The sequence below is a fragment of the Geotrypetes seraphini genome, chromosome 13, assembly GCF_902459505.1.
Source record: "Geotrypetes seraphini chromosome 13, aGeoSer1.1, whole genome shotgun sequence".
Lineage (NCBI taxonomy): Eukaryota > Metazoa > Chordata > Amphibia > Gymnophiona > Dermophiidae > Geotrypetes > Geotrypetes seraphini.
Genome location: NC_047096.1, coordinates 75268949 through 75287517, shown reverse-complemented (window position 1 = coordinate 75287517; position 18569 = coordinate 75268949). Strand labels below are relative to the sequence as shown.

Genomic DNA, 18569 nt, shown 5'->3' with positions numbered 1-18569 from the left:
GAGGATGGAAGGGTGTTGGGCACAGAGCCTGACAGGGGAGAGGAGGATGGAAGGGTGTTGGGCACAGAGCCTGACAGGGGAGAGGAGGATGGAAGGGTGTTGGGTGCAGAGCCTGACAGGGAGGGGAGGAAGGAAGGGTGCTGGGCACAGAGCCTGATAGGGGAGGAAGGAAAGGTGCAGTGTCTGACAGGGGAAGGATGGAGGGAAGGGGGCTGGGTGAAGAGCTTGTCAGGGAGGGGCCTGGGTGCAGAGCCTGACAGGGCAGGACACTTGAATATTAAGCTGCCCAACTTATATTCGAGCCAACCATTTTTCCTCCTTTTTGGGGGGAAAAAGGGGGTCTCAACATATTCAGATCGACTTATATTCGACTATATATGGTAATTCATAAAAAAGCGTGTGGGAACAGACTTCAAGATATCAATATGTATACTTTGGAAGAAAAATGAGTTACATAACTTTCATATTCTAATTATTTCTGACATATTCATTTGTAAATAGTTCTTATTTCTTTATGTAAATAAAATCTTTATTATTTCTATCAGTTTTATGTTTTAGTTTAGTAATATAGATTAGAAGGAGTTAGAACGCAGGATTGCTCATTAGGAGGCGATTTATTTGTGAGGGTGTTTAGGGAGGAGAGCCTTATGGACCAGTGGTTCCCAACCCTGTCTGGAGTACCACCAGGCCAATCGGGTTTTCAGGCTAGCCCCAATGAAAGACATGCAATCTGCTCCATGCATATTCATTAGGGCTAGCCTGAAAACCTGATTGGCCTGGTGGTCCTCCAGGACAGGGTTGGAACCACTGCTATAGACTATCAGGGATTTTTTTTGTTTGCATAGGGGGCATCTCTGGGGGAGTTGGGTGTTGAACATCTGAGAGGAGGAAGGAGAAGCTACAGCCTTTGGAAGAAGGGAAGGACAGAGATGTTGATCACTTAGAGAGGGGAAGGGAAGATGCTTGACTATAGATAGGATAGAGTAGAGTTCATGGCTCACGGTTTGCCTAGAATTTTGTTTTTCACTCAGTTATCAAGGGCTAACATCAGACCAGATTTTCAAGATACTTCTAATGAATCTGTTACGTCCCTTCCAGTTTCCATATGTTAGGTGTTCAATCCCAACCCGCACTCCGGGTATTGCAGAAATCTACAACTTTTCCAAGCACATGCTCCACCCCCCCCCCCTTAGCCTGAGAGCAGTTTCACTTTCTGCAAGCAGTCCGTGCATAAGTCTTTTGCAGTTTCTCTGCTTCTATTTCTTATTTTTTTCACTTAAAGTTTGTTTCTCGGTGACTTCAGTACCTTGAGACTCCTGTTGGAGGAGAGGATACAGTCCCGTGGACTGCAACTTCACAGAGAATCTCTGGTGGATCTGTGATCCATTTATAGATTCAGGGTCCCTTTCCCTGGGAGTCTGCTGTATGCATCTGGAGCGAAACCTACTAGGGTTTCAAGGTGCAGGCTGCCTTTCCCGCCCCACACCGTGTGGATGAGGATCCATGGGGATGGAAGTCATAGTCGGTGTCTGGACGGCTGGCAGTCTGAAGATAGAAATATAGAAACATGATGACAGAAAAAGGCCAAATGGCCCATCCAGTCTAACTATTATCTCTTCCACTCTGGTCATTTGGAGAAGTTTCTGAGGCAGAAAGTCCATTCTCTCCATTCAGCTGCTGCTAAAATCGCTGACAGGCAAGGCATTGCAGAGACTGTGACTGCCTCCATTATTTCCTACATGGGAACTTCGGGGGTGGCTTGTAAAACAATTTAAAAGTTGCTTTTCACAGCTTCTGAGGGTAGGGTTCAGGTCCCCCACCTCCCCAAATTGCTATTTTTTTATTTTTGGATTTTGTTTATTTTTGCCATTTTTGGTGTGGATTCAAAAATTATTGGATATTGGTATTGGATTTAAAAATTGATCATTTTTTCTAACTTTTATTTCTGCCTCAAAAACCCTTTGATTTGATTCAAAATCGATTGAGATGGACATTGATTGTGCTGGTTGGGTGCCAGATCAACGATTGTGTACCATGTACCGTAGCGCACCAGGGGAAGGGGCGGGAGCTTCGGACTTCGCCTCCTCCATGTCCTCTTTTGCTGGGGAGCCAGCCTGAGTCCATACCTTCTGAAGAAAATTTCGCCCAGAGGCCACTCTGGAGTCTGGCGCAGTACACCTGCGTTCTGAGTCTGTGGACTTTTTTGACGCGACACGTGTACCTCAACAGAGCCCTGCCATGGTTGTGGAGTGGGCATTTTCACCAGATTTTATTCAGCTCCTCTGAACGCCGTATCCTCAAATCCTGCTTGTTTGACGCAGCTGGCGGGCACGTTGGGGCTTTTTCGATCTATGGCGTCTCTGGTGAAGCTTCCTGTTTGAGAGCTCTCTTGTCTGGCTAGACCTCATTTGCGGTAGTTGCCATGCAGACTAGATGGGCTGTGGCCCTTATCTGCCATCTATTTCTGTGTTTCTATGATCTCGCTGCCTGTGGTATGCAGTTCTTGTACATCTTCAGTGGGACGAGAAGCTCCGGCTCCCTTTTCATCAATATCTTCTCAGTTAGGGACTGATGTCCATGGAGAACCCATGGTGTTTTGGTCTTACGGCATGGCTCTTGAACGCTCAAGCCTTAATGATGCGTGGTTATTTGGAGGTAGTTATCTCAACTCCTTTGCGCTCGAAGTAAACTTCTCCTATGGCTTCTTCAGCAAAGCCTAGAAGGCTTCCCCACTGTGGGGTGCTAGGAATTGAAGGCTCCCAGTTCGGTAGTCTTGGCTTTCCTTCAGGAGGGTTTAGACAAAATTCTGACAGTGGCCTCCCTGAAAGTTCCGATTGCAGGCCTTTCATGTTTTTGAGAGTGCTTACTACTCTTTCAGATGTGTCGTGTATTGGGGGGGACGGGGGAGCTTCGTCTGCGTCCTCCCTTGCGTCTTCCTTTCCCTTTGTGGAATCTTACCATCGTTTTGAAGGGCCTTGGTGAGGCCCCTTTTGAACCACTATAGGATGAATTTCTTCTGGACCTAATGATCAAGATGGTTTTTCTGATCACTATTGTTTCAGCACGGTGCATTTTGGAGCTTTATGCTCTTTCGTGCAGGGAACCCTTTCTCCTTATTACGGACATGGGTGTTTTTCCTCCATACCGTACCTTCCTTCTTGCCGACAATGGTCTCGGTTTTTCATGTCAACCAGGAGGTTAGGTTGCTTGCTTTTTCATTCAACAGGTTCAGAGCGCAAAGATCAGATCTTACGTAAATTGGATGTCCAGAGGGTCTTGCTCCATTATTTGGAGAGGACTGAGTTCAGGTTGTCTGGTCTCCTTTTTGTTTTTAACTGCTGCACCTTGCCTTAATAGGCCGGCAGTAATCTGTAGCCAAGAGGCAAACTGCTTTGCAGGGCACCTGCACGGCCACCCTGCATTAAAAGTCAGGGCGCTCAAGGACCATTCCCTTGGGAACAAGGTTCGCTCCAGATTTTGTCTGCAGTGGCCCCATGGCAGTTTTTCACCAAGATTGGGTGCTGAATGAATTACTTCCACCAACTTTGCACACAAGTTCTGGTGGGGGGTTGAGATCTGTCCAGCTGGTAGGCCTGAGGGGCACGCTGAAGAAGCAAGCTGGGTTTCCAGGCTTGTCTGAGGCAGAAGTTCTCTGGCTGTAGTTTCAGTCTTAGCAGCTCCCAGCAGCTGCAAGGCATAGTGAGTACTGGCTGTAATAGCCTATGAGAGAAATGGGGGGGGGGGGGAGGAGTTCTTTAAAAGTAGTTTTTGGAGGTTTCTGGGGCTAGGGACAGGGTCTCCCACCTCTAAAATGCTATTCCTCAAATTTTTTGACCCCCCCTTATTTAACTCCCATGGGCTGTTTTTGCCACTAAAATCACTGCCATGATGGGTGTCTTAGATTTCCTGGTTTTAGAATAAAAAGCCTCTTATCTGCCTCAAAACACCTTGATTTGTCTCAAAATTGGTCTAGATCAGTGGTTCCCAAACCTGTCCTGAAGGACCCCCAGGCCAGTCGGGTTTTCAAGATAGCCCTAATGAATATGCATGGAGCAGATCTGCATTCCTGGCATCTCCATTATATGCAAATCTCTTTCATTCATATTCATTAGGGCTATCTTGAAAACCAGACTGGCCTGGGGGGTCCTCCAGGACAGGTTTGGGAACCACTGATCTAGATGGATTCCTCAGGCTGGGATACCAAGGATTCATGCCAGATTTGCGTTGGCTGAGGACTGTTTGTGTCCCACATGCCAAGCAGCACTTGAGGGGGAGCAAGAGCCACTGGCTTAGCCTCCTCTAGTCCCTTAGTGGTATGGGGTCCAAGATGGCTCAAGTTCCAGGTCAAAAATCCTGGCTGGAGCTGGGAACTGGCAAAAGTGTGTCCCTGGCCATAGCCACATATCTACTGTTAAATCCCAGAGTGGAACACAGGAGCACCTGCAAGGGCCCTCTGGGCATCCTGGGCTGGCTTTTGCCTGGGGTCAATGGATGGGTTTCGTGAGGGTCAGATAAAAATTAACATTTATATTCACTATACAGCCTGGTCCTGTTGATTTTTCTCCCACATAACAAGTAGATATAGTAGATCTGTTTTAATTTGCACAAGAGGATTGTATTTCATAATTATAATGAATGGCCATAACTTTTAGATTGCTTACTTTAAAATTTAATAATACTTTGTCATATGTATGAGACAATCAAATCTCGATAAATAAAGTACATTATACTCATTGCATGCAAAGTTGTGCTTATGTGAATATTTCGGGGGAAGGTGTTCCATAGCTTTCATTATATTCTTAAAGGGGTCTGTGACTCAAAAAAAGGTTAAGAATCACTACTCTAGAACCACCTCCTCAAATACCCTAAAAAATAAATTCTAAGGAATGTACTGGACCCTGCTCCCCATAAATCCTCTGTAGTCTAGTGGACCCACACCCTAAAAGACCCCCCTCCCAATACAAACAATAAGAATCATTCATAATATAACATAAGAATTGCCGCTGCTGGGTCGGACCAGTGGCCCATCGTGCCCAGCAGTCAAGAACCTGAGCCCTAACTGAATCTAAAGGACCCCCCCCCCTCCCCAAACAGCCGTAAAACAAATCTCTAGCAATATAGTGACCTCCCACCACCATCCCCCCCCCCCCAATAAATACGAATCTAGTGGACCCGACACCTCTACTAAGAACATAAGAAGTGCCTCTGCTGGGTCAGACCAGAGGTCCATCGTGTCTAGCAGTCCGTGCGGCGGCCCAACAGATCCAGGACCTGTGTAGTAGTCCTCTATCTACTCTTCTATCCCCTTTTCCTTCAGAAAAGTGTCCAATCCCTTCTTGAACCCTAATACCTTACTACCCCGAAAACATATCTTTAGCAGTCCAGTGACCCCCCCTCCCCTAAAAAAAAAACAACCCCCCCAAACCCCTTCTCCTAGATTCCAAATCTCCGGCGTTCTGTAAACGAGAGACACACCGCCGCCGCCACCATCCAGCAAAATGACAGCACCTGACCTCGCGCTGTGCATTCTGGGACGCTAGCGCGAGGTTAGCGTGCCAAATAAGGGCATTTTTACACGAGGTGCGACGCAGGCGTAGATCAACGCCTGAACTCGTCCGGTAATACGCAGGCGAAAAAAAAGAGTGGTTGTGCAACCGTTAGCGATCTGAAATTGTAATGCCGCGCAGGAAGGTGAGTGCAATGTTCAGAGCTCGCTTAATTACGGAAAGTGACGGAGCACCCGCACACAGAAATCCGGTGGGAGATTGTAGGCCCTACTTCTTCCTTCCCGCTTTCTTCGCTTTTTCTGGCTTGGGCGCCTTCGTGCTTGCTGCATGTTATTTCTGATGCTTTTGCCTGCTGCGACTTGAGCTGGGTAGGCGACGAATTGGTAGTGCTGGTTTGCAACGAGCCATGGTTCTCTACAAAACTAAAATCTGCAAGATTTTGGCAAAAACAAAGCCCGCTGTGGCTGGGCCTTCTCCTGCTTAAGCTCATTGGTTGGCGTGTGGGAGGCGCATCCTCGATTGGTTACTATCAGTCTCAAATAATACTTGATTGGCTAGTGTAGCTAAGAGCGTGGTCATGATTGGTCAGTAGTGGTGTGACAAGCCTCCTTCCTGTAAGTGAGCTGAGAGGAAGCTTGTGGCGCGCGGAAGTGGAATTGCAGTTCTCCTGGTTTTAATATCCGCTACTGTGTCACTTATGAACTCTGCGGCCACTTTAGTATCGAATTGCTCCAAGTCTTAAGTATTATTCTGTATCCATAGGTTTGGTTTGGCCTGCTTTGGGTTGAGAGGGGTCTTTGAATGGCAGTGAGGCAGGTAGCTTGGATGTATGGTAATATATTGGGGGGGGGGGGGGGGCTGCTGCTGCAGCTGCAGCAGCACTTTCTTTTCCCTTCTGATTATTGTCAACTTCTTTTCTCCAGTCTTGCTGACAAGCTTGCTTGCACATACTCTCTCGCCCCATTCGCCTGTGTTCTTCACAAATCTTTAGATCTAAAAAGCTAAGTATGCTTCCATAATCTTATTCCCTACAATCCTTCTAAAGCTCTCCGTTCAATGAACCAGAATTTCCTCACAATTCCGTCTTTAAACATATAAATACTATGTGACTAAATAACTTTGCTGTATTGGCACTATCCCTTTGGAACTCCATACCCAATTATCTATGTGAAGGAAAAAATGTCTACCTCATTTCAAGGCAAAATTAAAAACATTTCTATTCCAGGATGCCTTCGAAACATAACTGTCCTTATAAGGGCTAACTTCTTAATTCCGTCATTGCTCAATTTTATCATGTAAATTTACTTCATCTCCTACTGTTTGTCCCTTACTTGTTCTTCTTTCCTATCAAATATTGTTCTCCCCATCTTACTTTTCGTTCCTGTTTGTCATAGATTAAAGTCTTTTGACTACTAATTTCCACTTTTGTTATATGTTGTTTAGTCTTTAACCATGATTCTTGTAAATGTACGATGTTTAATGTTTTTATTATTGTACATCGCTCAGAAGTCCGATTGAACGGTATAAGAAATTTTTAGGAAACTTGGATGCGGAGCCATACTGCTGATGCCGTGGTGACATTACATCCTCAACAAATATTTCTGAGTCTCCCTTATTTTGGGAGAGATGCATAGGTTTCTGGTGTTGTGTTGGAAAACACTGTCTGTTCATTGATTCTAAATTACTGACCTGATGCTCGGTGCTAATTATGTGCAAATCATATGCACGGTATTGGTGTTGAGCATTGGTTGGTAAAGGGGTTGAAACATTTCTGGGGCATACCCATAAGAGTTGTGCAGTAGGAATAGCTTTTGTGTGCTGGTCCAGTGTACCCCATCTAAACCCTATTTAAAAAATCACTAATGGGCTGGTTGCTCTCCCCACAGCCAACCAACCAATCAACCCAACATTGCCTGTTAATCCAATAGGCCTACCAACTTGACTCCTCTAGTCACCACTGGTTCTAGTCCCTCCTCCATGTACTTTTGGAAGGAGACAGGACCTAAGTTTATTCTTTTCTGCTTCTAGGGCCAGCCCTCTTCAAAATGGCAATCTGCTCCAGCTTGGTGCATTCTGGGATGCACTGGGAGGGGGACTAAGTACCGTATAAAGCAGTGTATCGCAAACTGTGCTGCGGCATCCCAGTGTGCCTCCTGAGATTTCAGGTGTGCCGTGGTACACTGGGGAAAAGGAGAGGCGCTGGTTGACTGTCTACAGGACGTGCCTCTCACGCAGAGGCATGTCCTGTAAGCAATCTCCCGATGCCGGCACCTCTTTTCTCTGCAGGTCCTTCTCGGTACAAGGCCCGTTTGAAGGGCCTTTGCGCGTGCCGTCACTTCTGGGTGTCTCGAGACGGGGACACTAGGTTTAGTGTGCCTCGCCTTGAAAAAGTTTGCGAGACACATAAAGGGAAAATCTACTCAAAAACTGTCATTAGTTTGGCAGGGATTTTCCATGTGTCTGAGCATTGCACCGAATCTGCTAATGAGCTTGTTTTAATGCTACCAAGCTCATTACTTGGGATGTTCAGTCATTGCTTCCATGCATGGTAAAAAAGTCAACGAAAGCTGTGTGTTAACTGCACAATAACATTTAATTTACACTGCCTAAAACCAGTCTAACTGGAACGTTGCAAGCATGGTGACCTTTGCGCATCTCCCCCCCCCCCCCTTTGCATTTGTCTCATATTGTAGGGGAGAGGGGCAGCCAGAAACCCTAGGCAGCCCCATTCCCAAAATCAGGGATGGGGGTTTTGATTACTTTCAAGAGAACATGGTAAGATGTCCTGGATGACCTGCCAGTAGGAAGAAGGCTAAATTTGTTTGTAATCCGATGACTCCTTGTAACCTCAAACTGGTGGGTTCTCTAGATAATCCAGTCTACAATCAATTGGATCTTCCAAATCCCTTCCCTCATCAAAGAGCATCACAATCAAGCTATCTGCATCAGAAAATATTTACAAAGAAACCTCTTCCCTCTTAGAAGCCAATATTCTACTAGGGGAAAGAGGACAGGGATTTTATTCCAAGTATTTTGTGATAACAAAGGAAATGGGAGGAGTTCATCCCGTCATAGACCTGAGGGCCCTAAAGAAATATCAAATAAACATTCAGGATGGTTTTCCTAGGATCCATAATACTAAGATGAGTAAGGCTCTGAAAGACTTTGAATAAAGTAATGTAATAATTTAACGTATTTTTTGCTCCATAAGACGCACCCTAGATTTAGAGGAGGAAAACAAGAAAAAAACCCATTCTGAACCAAATTCTCCCTGCCAGGCTCTGCACCCAACCCCACCTTCCTTGTACTCTGTCCCACCTCTTGTGGTCTAGTGTTAGGCCGAGACAGGGCAAGCGGGGACAGGGCACAGGTCAGTGCCTAGTGGCAGGACAGGCAGAGAAGTCTTTCTGTTTCCTGCTCAGCTGGAAAATGAACCTCTCTAAAACCTTTACATTTTTATTTCCTCTTTTTAAATTTTTTTAAAGCAATTCACATGTCCAGCACAAGGCCTCTTGCTTCAACTGTACATTTGTTGTAAATTTAAATTAGTGATTAATTTACTGCGATTCCAGCAGGAGAGCCCCTTTCCCCGGTACCTTTCTGCAGGACCCCTCCCCCCTCCAGTACCTTGATGCAATCCTGGTGGTCCAGCACTGCAACGGAAGCCTCCCTTGCTGGACAACCGCCCAAGTCCCCATCTGCCGCGGCAGTGAGAGGCAGGTGTGAGCCCCGAGTGCGCCTGCCTGGTGTGCCGCCACCCGAATGGTGTCAGCTTGGTCCAGCGCTGCATTGGCAGGCTCCCCCATCTGCGCTGGAAGTGAAAGGCAGACACAAGCCCCGATTGTGCCTGCATGGTCCTGCGCCACCGCTCGAATGGTGCCATCGGCTCCTGCGAGTCTCTCAAGAACCAACAGTACCATTTGGGCGGTGGCGCAGGACCAGGCAGGCGCGCTCGGGGCTTGCGCCTGCCTCTCCCGCTGCCCTCTCCAATCTCCCCCATGAAAAACCGTATTCGCAGTTTTTCAAGATTTGCGGGGGTTCCTGGAACGGAACCCCTGCAAATATCGGGGGGAGTACTGTATAGCATTAATCTGTCCCCATATCGACTTCCAGAACTTGAGTATTAAAGGACAATAGAACAACGGATGATCCAGTGTCCCTATATCAAGATGACAATGCCAGCATCTATTAGACTTAGAACTATCTAACTTTTGTAAACAAGCAGGGGTCCAAAAAGTTCTATGCAATAAGAAAAATCATGTTTGTCTCATAGATGCTGACGCTGTACATCTCATCCTCTGAGTCCAAATTTGTGCCCATCGAGATGCAGGAATGTACTGCTTTATCTCAATGCTCCAAATTTCTCTTAAGATTATTTTTTGGTTTCTTATTCAAAAATTTAGAAATTAATTTATACCACCTGGTGGCCTGATGTCCCATCAGATCTGTCTGGAAGCATAGGACCTGCAAACTATAATAGTTTTTAAAATTCTGCCATTCAAGGAACCCACTCTGAATGGCCTGCTTCAGCTGCAACCATCTATAATTTTGAGATCTTGAAATTCCAAATGATTGTTGCAGCCATGAAAATCCAGCAGTTTCCCATTAGATATAACATCATCTAAGCACAGTGCGCAGCGGCCTCAAAGAAGGCAAATAGAATGCTAGGTATTATCAAGAAGAGTATTATGGCCAGAATGAAAGAAGTTATCATGCCGTTGTATCGGGCGATGGTACGCCCACATCTGGAGTACTGCGTCCAATATTGGTTGCAGTGCCTTAGGAAGAATATGGCGATACTCGAGAGGGTTCAGAAAAGAGCGACGTGATTGATAAAAGGTATGGAAAACCTTACATATATGCTGAAAGATTTGAGAAGCGAAGACTTAGAGGGGACATGATAGAGACTTACAAGATCATGAAGGGCATAGAGAAAGTTGAGCGGGACAGATTCTTCAAACTTTCGAAAACTACAAGAATGAGAGGGCATTCGGAAAAATTAAGAGGGGACAGATTCGTAACCAGTGCTAGGAGGTTCTTATTCACCCAGTGAGTGGTGGACACCTGGAATGTGCTTCCAGAAAGTGTGATAGGACAGAGTACGGTATTGGGGTTCAAGAAGGGATTGGATGATTTCCTGAAGGAAAAGGGGATAGAAGAGTATAGATAGGGGATTTCTATACAGGTCCTGGACCTGATGGGCCACTGCGTGAGCGGACTGCTGGGCACGATGGACCTCTGGTCTGACCCAGCAGAGGCACTGCTTATGTTCTTATAATGTTCGAATGCCTTCCTGTATCCAATGCTTCCAGGAGATCCCAGACCTTGGAGTTTAATCATAAGGATTGATAAGTAGTAAAAATGAAAAGCAGTTGCAAGTCACCAGATTCTACATGGAAACATTGCAGTCTATGATTCCAGAAGTCTGTCTATGGAAATTCTAGTATCTCTCAAGTTTTCTGAGGCCTACCGACACATTCCAGTTCGCATCAGTTATCAGAAATTTTTATGCTATTGCCTTTTGGGAGAGCAATTCAGTTCAGGGCAGTGCTCTTTGGCTGGCCACCTTGCTGAGCACCTTCTCGGCATTCTCCCCAGGACCTTTAAAATGGGCATACTGTGCAACTGATATTGCTGACCACTTGGCTAATTTAACAAAAAAAAAAAGTTTTATAATACTGTGCAGTACTCTGCTCCCCACCCAACTGCTTCTCCACAGAAATTTTTGCCAGCTAGGTGGCATGAAGAACACTGCTTCCTAAAGATACTTGTGATAATGGCAACCTTTCTATACAGGAAGGAATCAGAATCCATCTGTGCCTGGAAGATTGATTTATCATAACAGGAATCCAGGGTAGCTGTTCAAAAGGTTATTCAGCTATTAGAGCAGGCTCAACAAACCCTAGATGCCAGGTTGCCATGGTGACTAAAAATTTGGGTCTAGCGCCTGGATTTTGTTGGCTGAACACATGGCAGCGGGCAGTTCGGTTGATACTGCAGAAAGAAAGGACCAGCAGCCTCTCTACTTCTCACACCCCTCTCTACTTTACCTCACACACACAGATATGCTCCAGGCCTACCATTGATCGCAAGCAGAAGAAATGGAGAGCAGTGGCTGCACTTCAGACTATAACTGCCTCTTCTGCTGCCTGATGCTGAATGCAAAATTTAAATCATGTGTTCGGTGCAGAAAACGGCAGGGGAAAATCATCTGGGGCTCTGGAGTCAGCCGCTCTCCTCTCTGCTGATGCTCAACTGATCGCAGCTCTGGAGCTGCCATCACCTGGGCAGAGGGAGAGAACAGTGGGTGAAGTCTTTTTTTGTTTTGGAAAGGGCACAGCTGTTGTGTGCATGTTGTGTGAGTGCACATCAGCTACTGGCAGCTCCAGAGCTGATGGAAACATTTTCCTATAATAAAAGGGGGGGGGGGCTTTCCCTTTAGTGGTTCTCAACCCTGTCCTGGGGACCCCCCACAGCCAGTCGAGTTTTCAATATATCCCTAATGAATATGCATGTGAGAGATTTGCATATAATGGAAGTGACAGGTATGCAAATCTCTCTCATGCATATTCATTAGGGATATATTGAAAACTCAACTGGCTGGGGGGGGTCCCAAGGACAGGGTTGAGAACTACTGCTTTAGTGCATCACAAGGAGAGCTCATTAGAATACTAATGAGCTCCTTGTAATGCATTTGCATAGGGTTCTCGGTGGTTGCTATGAGGATCAGTAGCAACCAGGGACGGAGAACCCTTTTGAACATCAGAAGGAGAACTTACGTGCCAGTAAGACTGTGTTTTTAATGAGTCTTACTGGCAGAGAAACCCTTCCGCATCGGGGCCTGAGTGCTGAGCAGCATGTTACTGCCTTGACTTTAATTTGGTATTAATTTGTAAACTCCACTGTGAACCTTTTGAGCATTGGACACTAAGGCCCAGATTCTGTATAGGACACCCGGTCTCAGAGCACACGGGTGTCTTATACAGAATCGCGCCTAAGCCCGCTTAAAAAAAGAACCCAATTCTGTAACCAATGTCCATGTTACAGACGCCGGTTAGAAAATCGGTTTGCCACTGAGCTTATCGTGGCAAGGGATCGCGATAAGTTTAGCGATAACCTGTCCCCACCACCTGTGAAGACTACTGGCAGGAGGAATAGCCAATCCCTCCTGCCGGCACCCTCCACCTGCTCCCTGTAGATCACATGGCAGGAGGGATGCCTAATCCCTCCTGCCTGGCACCCTCCCTAACAATCGCGGCAGGAGGGATGCCCAGACACCCTCCCCCCTCCCGGACCCCTCTCTAACCTTTATTTAATGGCCGGATGGGTCCTCCGTCCATCCAGCAGGCCTGCCTTTGTCTGAATGGTAGGCCTGCCCCTTCCTGGGGCATTGTGGAATGCACCAGGGAGAGGCCTGATTGGCACAGGGGGGTGGGAGGTGTCCGGCAGGAGGGACTGGGCATCACTTCTGCCTGCAATCTACGGGGTGTGTGTGTGTCCAGCAGGAGGGATAGGCCGCAATTTGATATAGGGGGTGCCGGGGCAGGAGGGTCTGGGCATCCCTCCTGTTGCGATTGTTCGGTGGGGACGGGCGGCCGCTAAACTTATCGCAGCAGGGAGATCCCTTGCTGCGATAAGTTCAGCGGTTGTGTCTACTTACAATGTAGGTCAGCATTTTGGTGGCCTACATTGTACGCATCTCCCGTTGGCCTAGGGAGACCCGTACGGCTGCCTACATCTGCCTAAGGCTACTTCCAGGTCAAACCATGCCTAGCCTTAGGCGAGCTTAGGTGGGCTTGCATGCCTCCCTAGGCTCCCGGAGGCATCTCCAATGTAGGTGGCCTGCCTCGGGAGGTTTTTTATTTTTAAAAAGTTTGTCCCATTTGGCTGGTTAGACAGTGATAGGAAGCTTAGTGCCACCTACAATCGGGATGCCATTTGCTCCGAAGTGTCAGGCCACCGTGATAACTATTAATGTGCATGAATTCACATGATTAATACACTTTAGTCAAGGCTCCCATGATTTCCTAAAAAGTGGTTGGTGATAGTAGTGAAAAAGTAAGCCATTTAGTACTAGGTACCTAACTAAGTTCCCTAAATGTAGAAAAATTTAATTGCAGCTGAAAATGAGGCTTCTAAGTGCAATTAAAAATCTTCTAAGGTTTTAGATTGCTGAAATTTAGGGTGTCAAACTTCAGTTCAGAGTGGGCAGGAGGAGCTGTTGCCTACTTAAACCATGCTGAGCGAACTGTCTGCTGCTGTATTCAGCAGCTCTTAACCAGGCCAGACATTGAATTTCTGGATCTAGTTTAGCTGGTGATGGTCAGTTGTCATCTGCTGAATATTGACTCATAAAAGTCACTAGTTTAGGCCCTGAGCATTTTGGAAAATAGACCACTGAGTGAATAAATCCAGATCATTTAAATTATACTGTATTTGGTGAATATTATCTCACCTGCCAAAGAGCAGCTGTATTATGATAGGAAGGTGACTCTTGTTTTAAAGCACAAAAGACCTTTTAATGTGTTATATAACTAGAACTGAATGACTGTATCTGCTTGTTTAAATAGTTTCTCTGGCATATTTAAAATTTAGTTAATTTAGTAATTATCGTACTAATGTTGAGGTCTGATATTACAGAGAAATGCAGGCAGCAGTTCAGATGGAACAGAGGATTCTGATTTCTCCACGGATGTTGAGCACACAGACAGCTCGGAAAGTGATGGGAATTCTCAGCGATCTGCACGGGTGACCCGTTCCTCAGCCAGGCTTAGCCAGAGCTCTCAAGGTAATGCCACAGGGAAGATTGACTCGGCAGTCTAGATGCTGCTGTTATCTTCATTCTTGCTATTGTATTAGCACAAGATCATATTATTGTCCTCAAAAGGGTTTCATGTAGTAGCTGGGAAGTGAGTAGTACATGCTAGCTTGAAGGCAGAATCTCTTCTGTTTTATTGGAATGCCTGATAAATGTAGTTTTTATTGCGGTGTCTGAAAGCCACCACCTTCTATGTGGTGCAACTTTTGTTTTGGTGGTACTGTTGACATCCTGTCCTAAACCGGCTTTACAGCTCCCTCCTACATGACTGGCACTTAAATCCATTGGCTTCAGGGTTTTTGGTCAGCAGTTTATAGGGATTTAAGGTGCAATTCCAGCAGAGTCTTTGCTGGGTGGTTTCAGATTGCCTCAGGGAAATGAAGATCTGCTCTGTTTCTCTACATCTGTACTGATTAGCAAGCGTTGTCACAAGGTGACAACAATCATGACTGTGCTCAGAGTACATTCCCAAGTGGTGTCTGCATATTTATTTATTCAATTTTCTATGCTATTCTACCAGGGGAGCTCAGAACAGTTTATTTGAATTTATTCAGGTACTTGACATTTTTCCCTGTCTGTCCCAGTGGGCTCACAGTCTGTGTAATGTACCTGGGGCAAAGGGGGTATTAAGGAACTTGCCCAGGGTCACAAGGTGACAGATCACAAGGTCAGGGTGCTGAGGCTGTAGCTTTAATCACTGCGCCACACTCTCCCCCTGCTATAGGGATCTGGCAAAAAAAAGCAGATTGGTAGTTTCTAGTAGTGGCACCAAATGAAACTGTGGTTTTTATTAAACCAGATTCCAGCCCAGTTCGCAATCTGCAATCGTTTGGTGCAGAGGAGCCAGTGTATTCTACCAGGAGGGTGACACGCAGTCAACAGCAGCCCACCCCTGTGAGTCCGAAAAAATATCCGCTCCGACAGACCCGCTCGTCTGGATCGGAAACTGAGCAAGTGGTCGACTTTTGTGCTAGAGGTATGGGGGTGAGCTGTGGCTCTGAACGCTTGTAGACAGTGCAGTTTACCTTGTAGGGGAACTGGTAGAGGTAACTGTGGTTGCTTACAGCAGTCAACACAATTTCTTTGCTATAGTCTGTGCTATAATCAGATGGTTAGTATGTGTTTAATTATTTTTTATTTATTTATTTTAAATATAGATACAAAAAATGCACCTGATCATGATGAATCTCCTCCAAGGACCCCAACAGGGAATGCTCCATCCTCGGAGTCTGACATCGATATTTCTAGTCCTAATGTGTCACATGATGAAAGCATAGCCAAGGACATGTCACTGAAGGACTCTGGCAGTGACCTCTCTCACCGGCCCAAGCGTCGCCGCTTCCATGAAAGCTACAATTTCAATATGAAGTGTCCTACGCCAGGCTGCAACTCTCTAGGTACCTGTCAGGGAATGTTTCATAGTACTGCACTGTTAACAATAAAGCAAACATCTGTTTTGTTATAATATTACAGTATTGATTTTCTTATGCCCAGACTTGAAATTTGTGCATATTTATTTTTAGGACATCTAACAGGAAAACATGAGAGACATTTTTCTATCTCTGGATGTCCTCTCTATCATAACTTGTCTGCAGATGAGTGCAAGGTAACTGGTGCTTTATTCATTGGGCTTGTCGGGAAACAATTGGACAATTCTAGAGGTAAAATTAAGAGTACTGTGGCTAAATTAATATTACACTGGGCATTGCTTTAAAAATGCATCATTGAAGAAATAGAGGCTACCATGTATAAATCAGATGTGTGTGGTTTTTATTTTTTTTTCTGGAGGTTATTTTTGGAATTCTTTCTGCTTCCCTGTAGTTCCACTGCAGCCTAGAGAGCATTCATGAGTCATGTATCCAGGAGTGTCACAAGTTATACAATATGCTTTGGACCTGAAGGAAACACACACCCTTGCCCTTTGCCCATTACTAGTGTGAACCAATCAGATTCAGTTATATGCGAGATGCAGTGTGTGATACTTTTGGAAATATGGCTGCTCCCATCTCTGCAGCAGGATTGCAGAGGAGATGCCTAAGGAATTTTAAAAATAGCTTTTTTAAGTTACTTCTGTGCAGTGCAAGTTAATCTTGGAAATATTGCACAACATAGCAACATTTTCTGTAAAGCCTGTCCCTCTAGACTCAGAACTTGCATTCTACCCTGAATTCGCTGTCATGGATTCAGAAGAAGGCCCTGATTGCTTTTTTTGACCTCGTGGATTGGAGTGGGACTGATAGACTTGTGCTGCTTTCCAGGTAAGAGCACAGAGCCGTGATAAGCAGATAGAGGAGAGGATGCTGTCCCACAGACAGGATGACAATAACAGGCATGCAACCAGGCACCAGGTAGGCTTCACTGCTCTGGTGTTGGTATCTGTCTTCTGCCCAGGACTATTCATGGTTCCAATAAACATCCAAAGTGCTTGAAGCAAGAATCTGGGAAACTCAGTATTGTAAGACACTGCCCTTTTTGACGTCTAGGTGTACATTCTGGTTTTGGTGAGAATTGAATCCTTAATTTCTGCAAATACTAGACAAAGTAAAAATTTTAATTAAATAAGTGATTTTAAAGTGCACAGTTATATATTTAGCTTATATCTTTATATATTTTTCACTTAATCTGAACAGCACGGCGTAATAGAAAATTTTAACAGCTGTCTGCAAGATTCAAAATGCAGCACTGCCACCGGTCGTTAAAATTTTCTATTATGCCGTGCTGTTCAAATTAAGTGAAAAATATATAAAGATATAAGCTAAATATATAACTAAAGCACTTTAAAATCACTTATTTAATTCAAACACGTGAGCCAATGAGGAAGCCCGGCGGCAAAGAAACTCTATAAACTGTTAATTTAGAGTGCTATTTCTGATGGCTCTAGAAATATGTGAGTTAGAATGATGGCTAAGCAATTATGAGAAAAGAACCGTGTTACTTCTTATATTAGCAATATGAGAATGATTGTTTAGGTCTGTAGTTTTTGGTTTATTAATTTGACAGCATGAATTTATACACAGTACAGCTTTAAGAACATAACTATAAAATGCATATTAAATTGAAACATTCTAATTGTGTTCTATTTTACAAAAAATTGTAGCTTGTATCAAAAAGAAAATGTAACTGTTACTCTATTTTCTCGACAAATGCATTATATGCCAGTAAAACCAGGAAGATATTCAAGGTTCAGTATTCATTTATTTGATATTTCACCTTAAAAGACAGGTCATAAAAATGATGTACAATAAAACTCAGAAAGATTGAAATACAGTGCAACCAAGATAGAAAGGAAATTTTGGATGCCCGAGAACAATCTTAGGGGTGACTTACTGAGATCACATCACAGCTGATTAGATACTGAGGAAAAGCAACTCCAGAAGATTACAGGATCTCATTACTGAATACAGGACACGTTTTACTCATGCAAGAACATCATTATCTCAAAGTGGCAGTAAATGAAAACCAGCTGGTGGCTCAAGAAGATAAGAAGACAAACTATTTTATTTCTAGAGCACTACCAGACATAGGCAGCGCTGTATAAAGAAGACAGACCTGTAGAAGCACGCTCGATGTAGGCAGTACTTAGGAGATGAACGTTTTCACAGCTGATCGAGACAGATGGAAAAAGCTTGTTGCCAGATGAGCAGAGTTGCATGAAAGGAACTAAGAAAAGAGTCTGCCACATTCACACAGATCCAGATGAACTAAGCATTTTTTTTCTAGATCAAAAATAGGAGAAACCCTTTAGTACATCTGCTTCATACTAAATAATTTCTTCTCAATTGAAAAGGAAATGCAGTATCGGGTGATCTAATAGCACTATTTTTATAAAAAGTAGTAGTAAATTCTTGAAGCTGGCTGTTGGCAGTTCCCTTGGATCCATGGGAGTAGCCATGTTTAGATTACGGATACTCTGTGCTTGTCATGGTACTGAATCTGATTGGCTCATGCACTGTTTTTATAATTTGCACTGTTATAATTTGTGACTTCGTATCCAATGTGAACCAGTTGATCTAGTGACATGAGAGAAGCTTTCCCATTATAGCAGTGTCTCACAAACTGTATGCTGTGGCATAGTGGTGTGCCACAAGAGATTCCGGGTGTGCCGTGAGAGATTCCAGAATTTATTTTTAAAATTCCCTTTATAAGAAATAATTTCTAAAATAAATTTACACTAGAATATATGACATGTATGTTGTGTACGCAAGAACCTGTCACCGCCGGCTCTTTTCCTTCTTGCTGTCCCC

General features: G+C 44.8%; 1 protein-coding gene across 4 annotated transcripts in view; it reads left to right on the top strand.

The window, feature by feature from the left end:
• The first annotated feature begins 5538 nt into the window (after nucleotides 1–5538).
• Nucleotides 5539–18569, top strand: part of KAT7 (lysine acetyltransferase 7) — a 53017-nt gene continuing 39986 nt past the window's right edge. Inside the window, exons 1-6 of one of the 4 annotated variants that reach the window (XM_033917654.1) lie at nucleotides 5539–5691; nucleotides 14148–14295; nucleotides 15125–15301; nucleotides 15483–15722; nucleotides 15849–15931; nucleotides 16584–16673. In XM_033917654.1, coding sequence (XP_033773545.1) covers nucleotides 5677–5691; nucleotides 14148–14295; nucleotides 15125–15301; nucleotides 15483–15722; nucleotides 15849–15931; nucleotides 16584–16673 — 753 coding nt within the window. In that variant the 5' untranslated portion in view covers nucleotides 5539–5676. Of the gene's footprint in view, nucleotides 5692–6196; nucleotides 6324–14147; nucleotides 14296–15124; nucleotides 15302–15482; nucleotides 15723–15848; nucleotides 15932–16583; nucleotides 16674–18569 lie in introns of those variants that run through there. The other 3 variants (XM_033917655.1, XM_033917657.1, XM_033917656.1) reach the window with 3 other exon arrangements.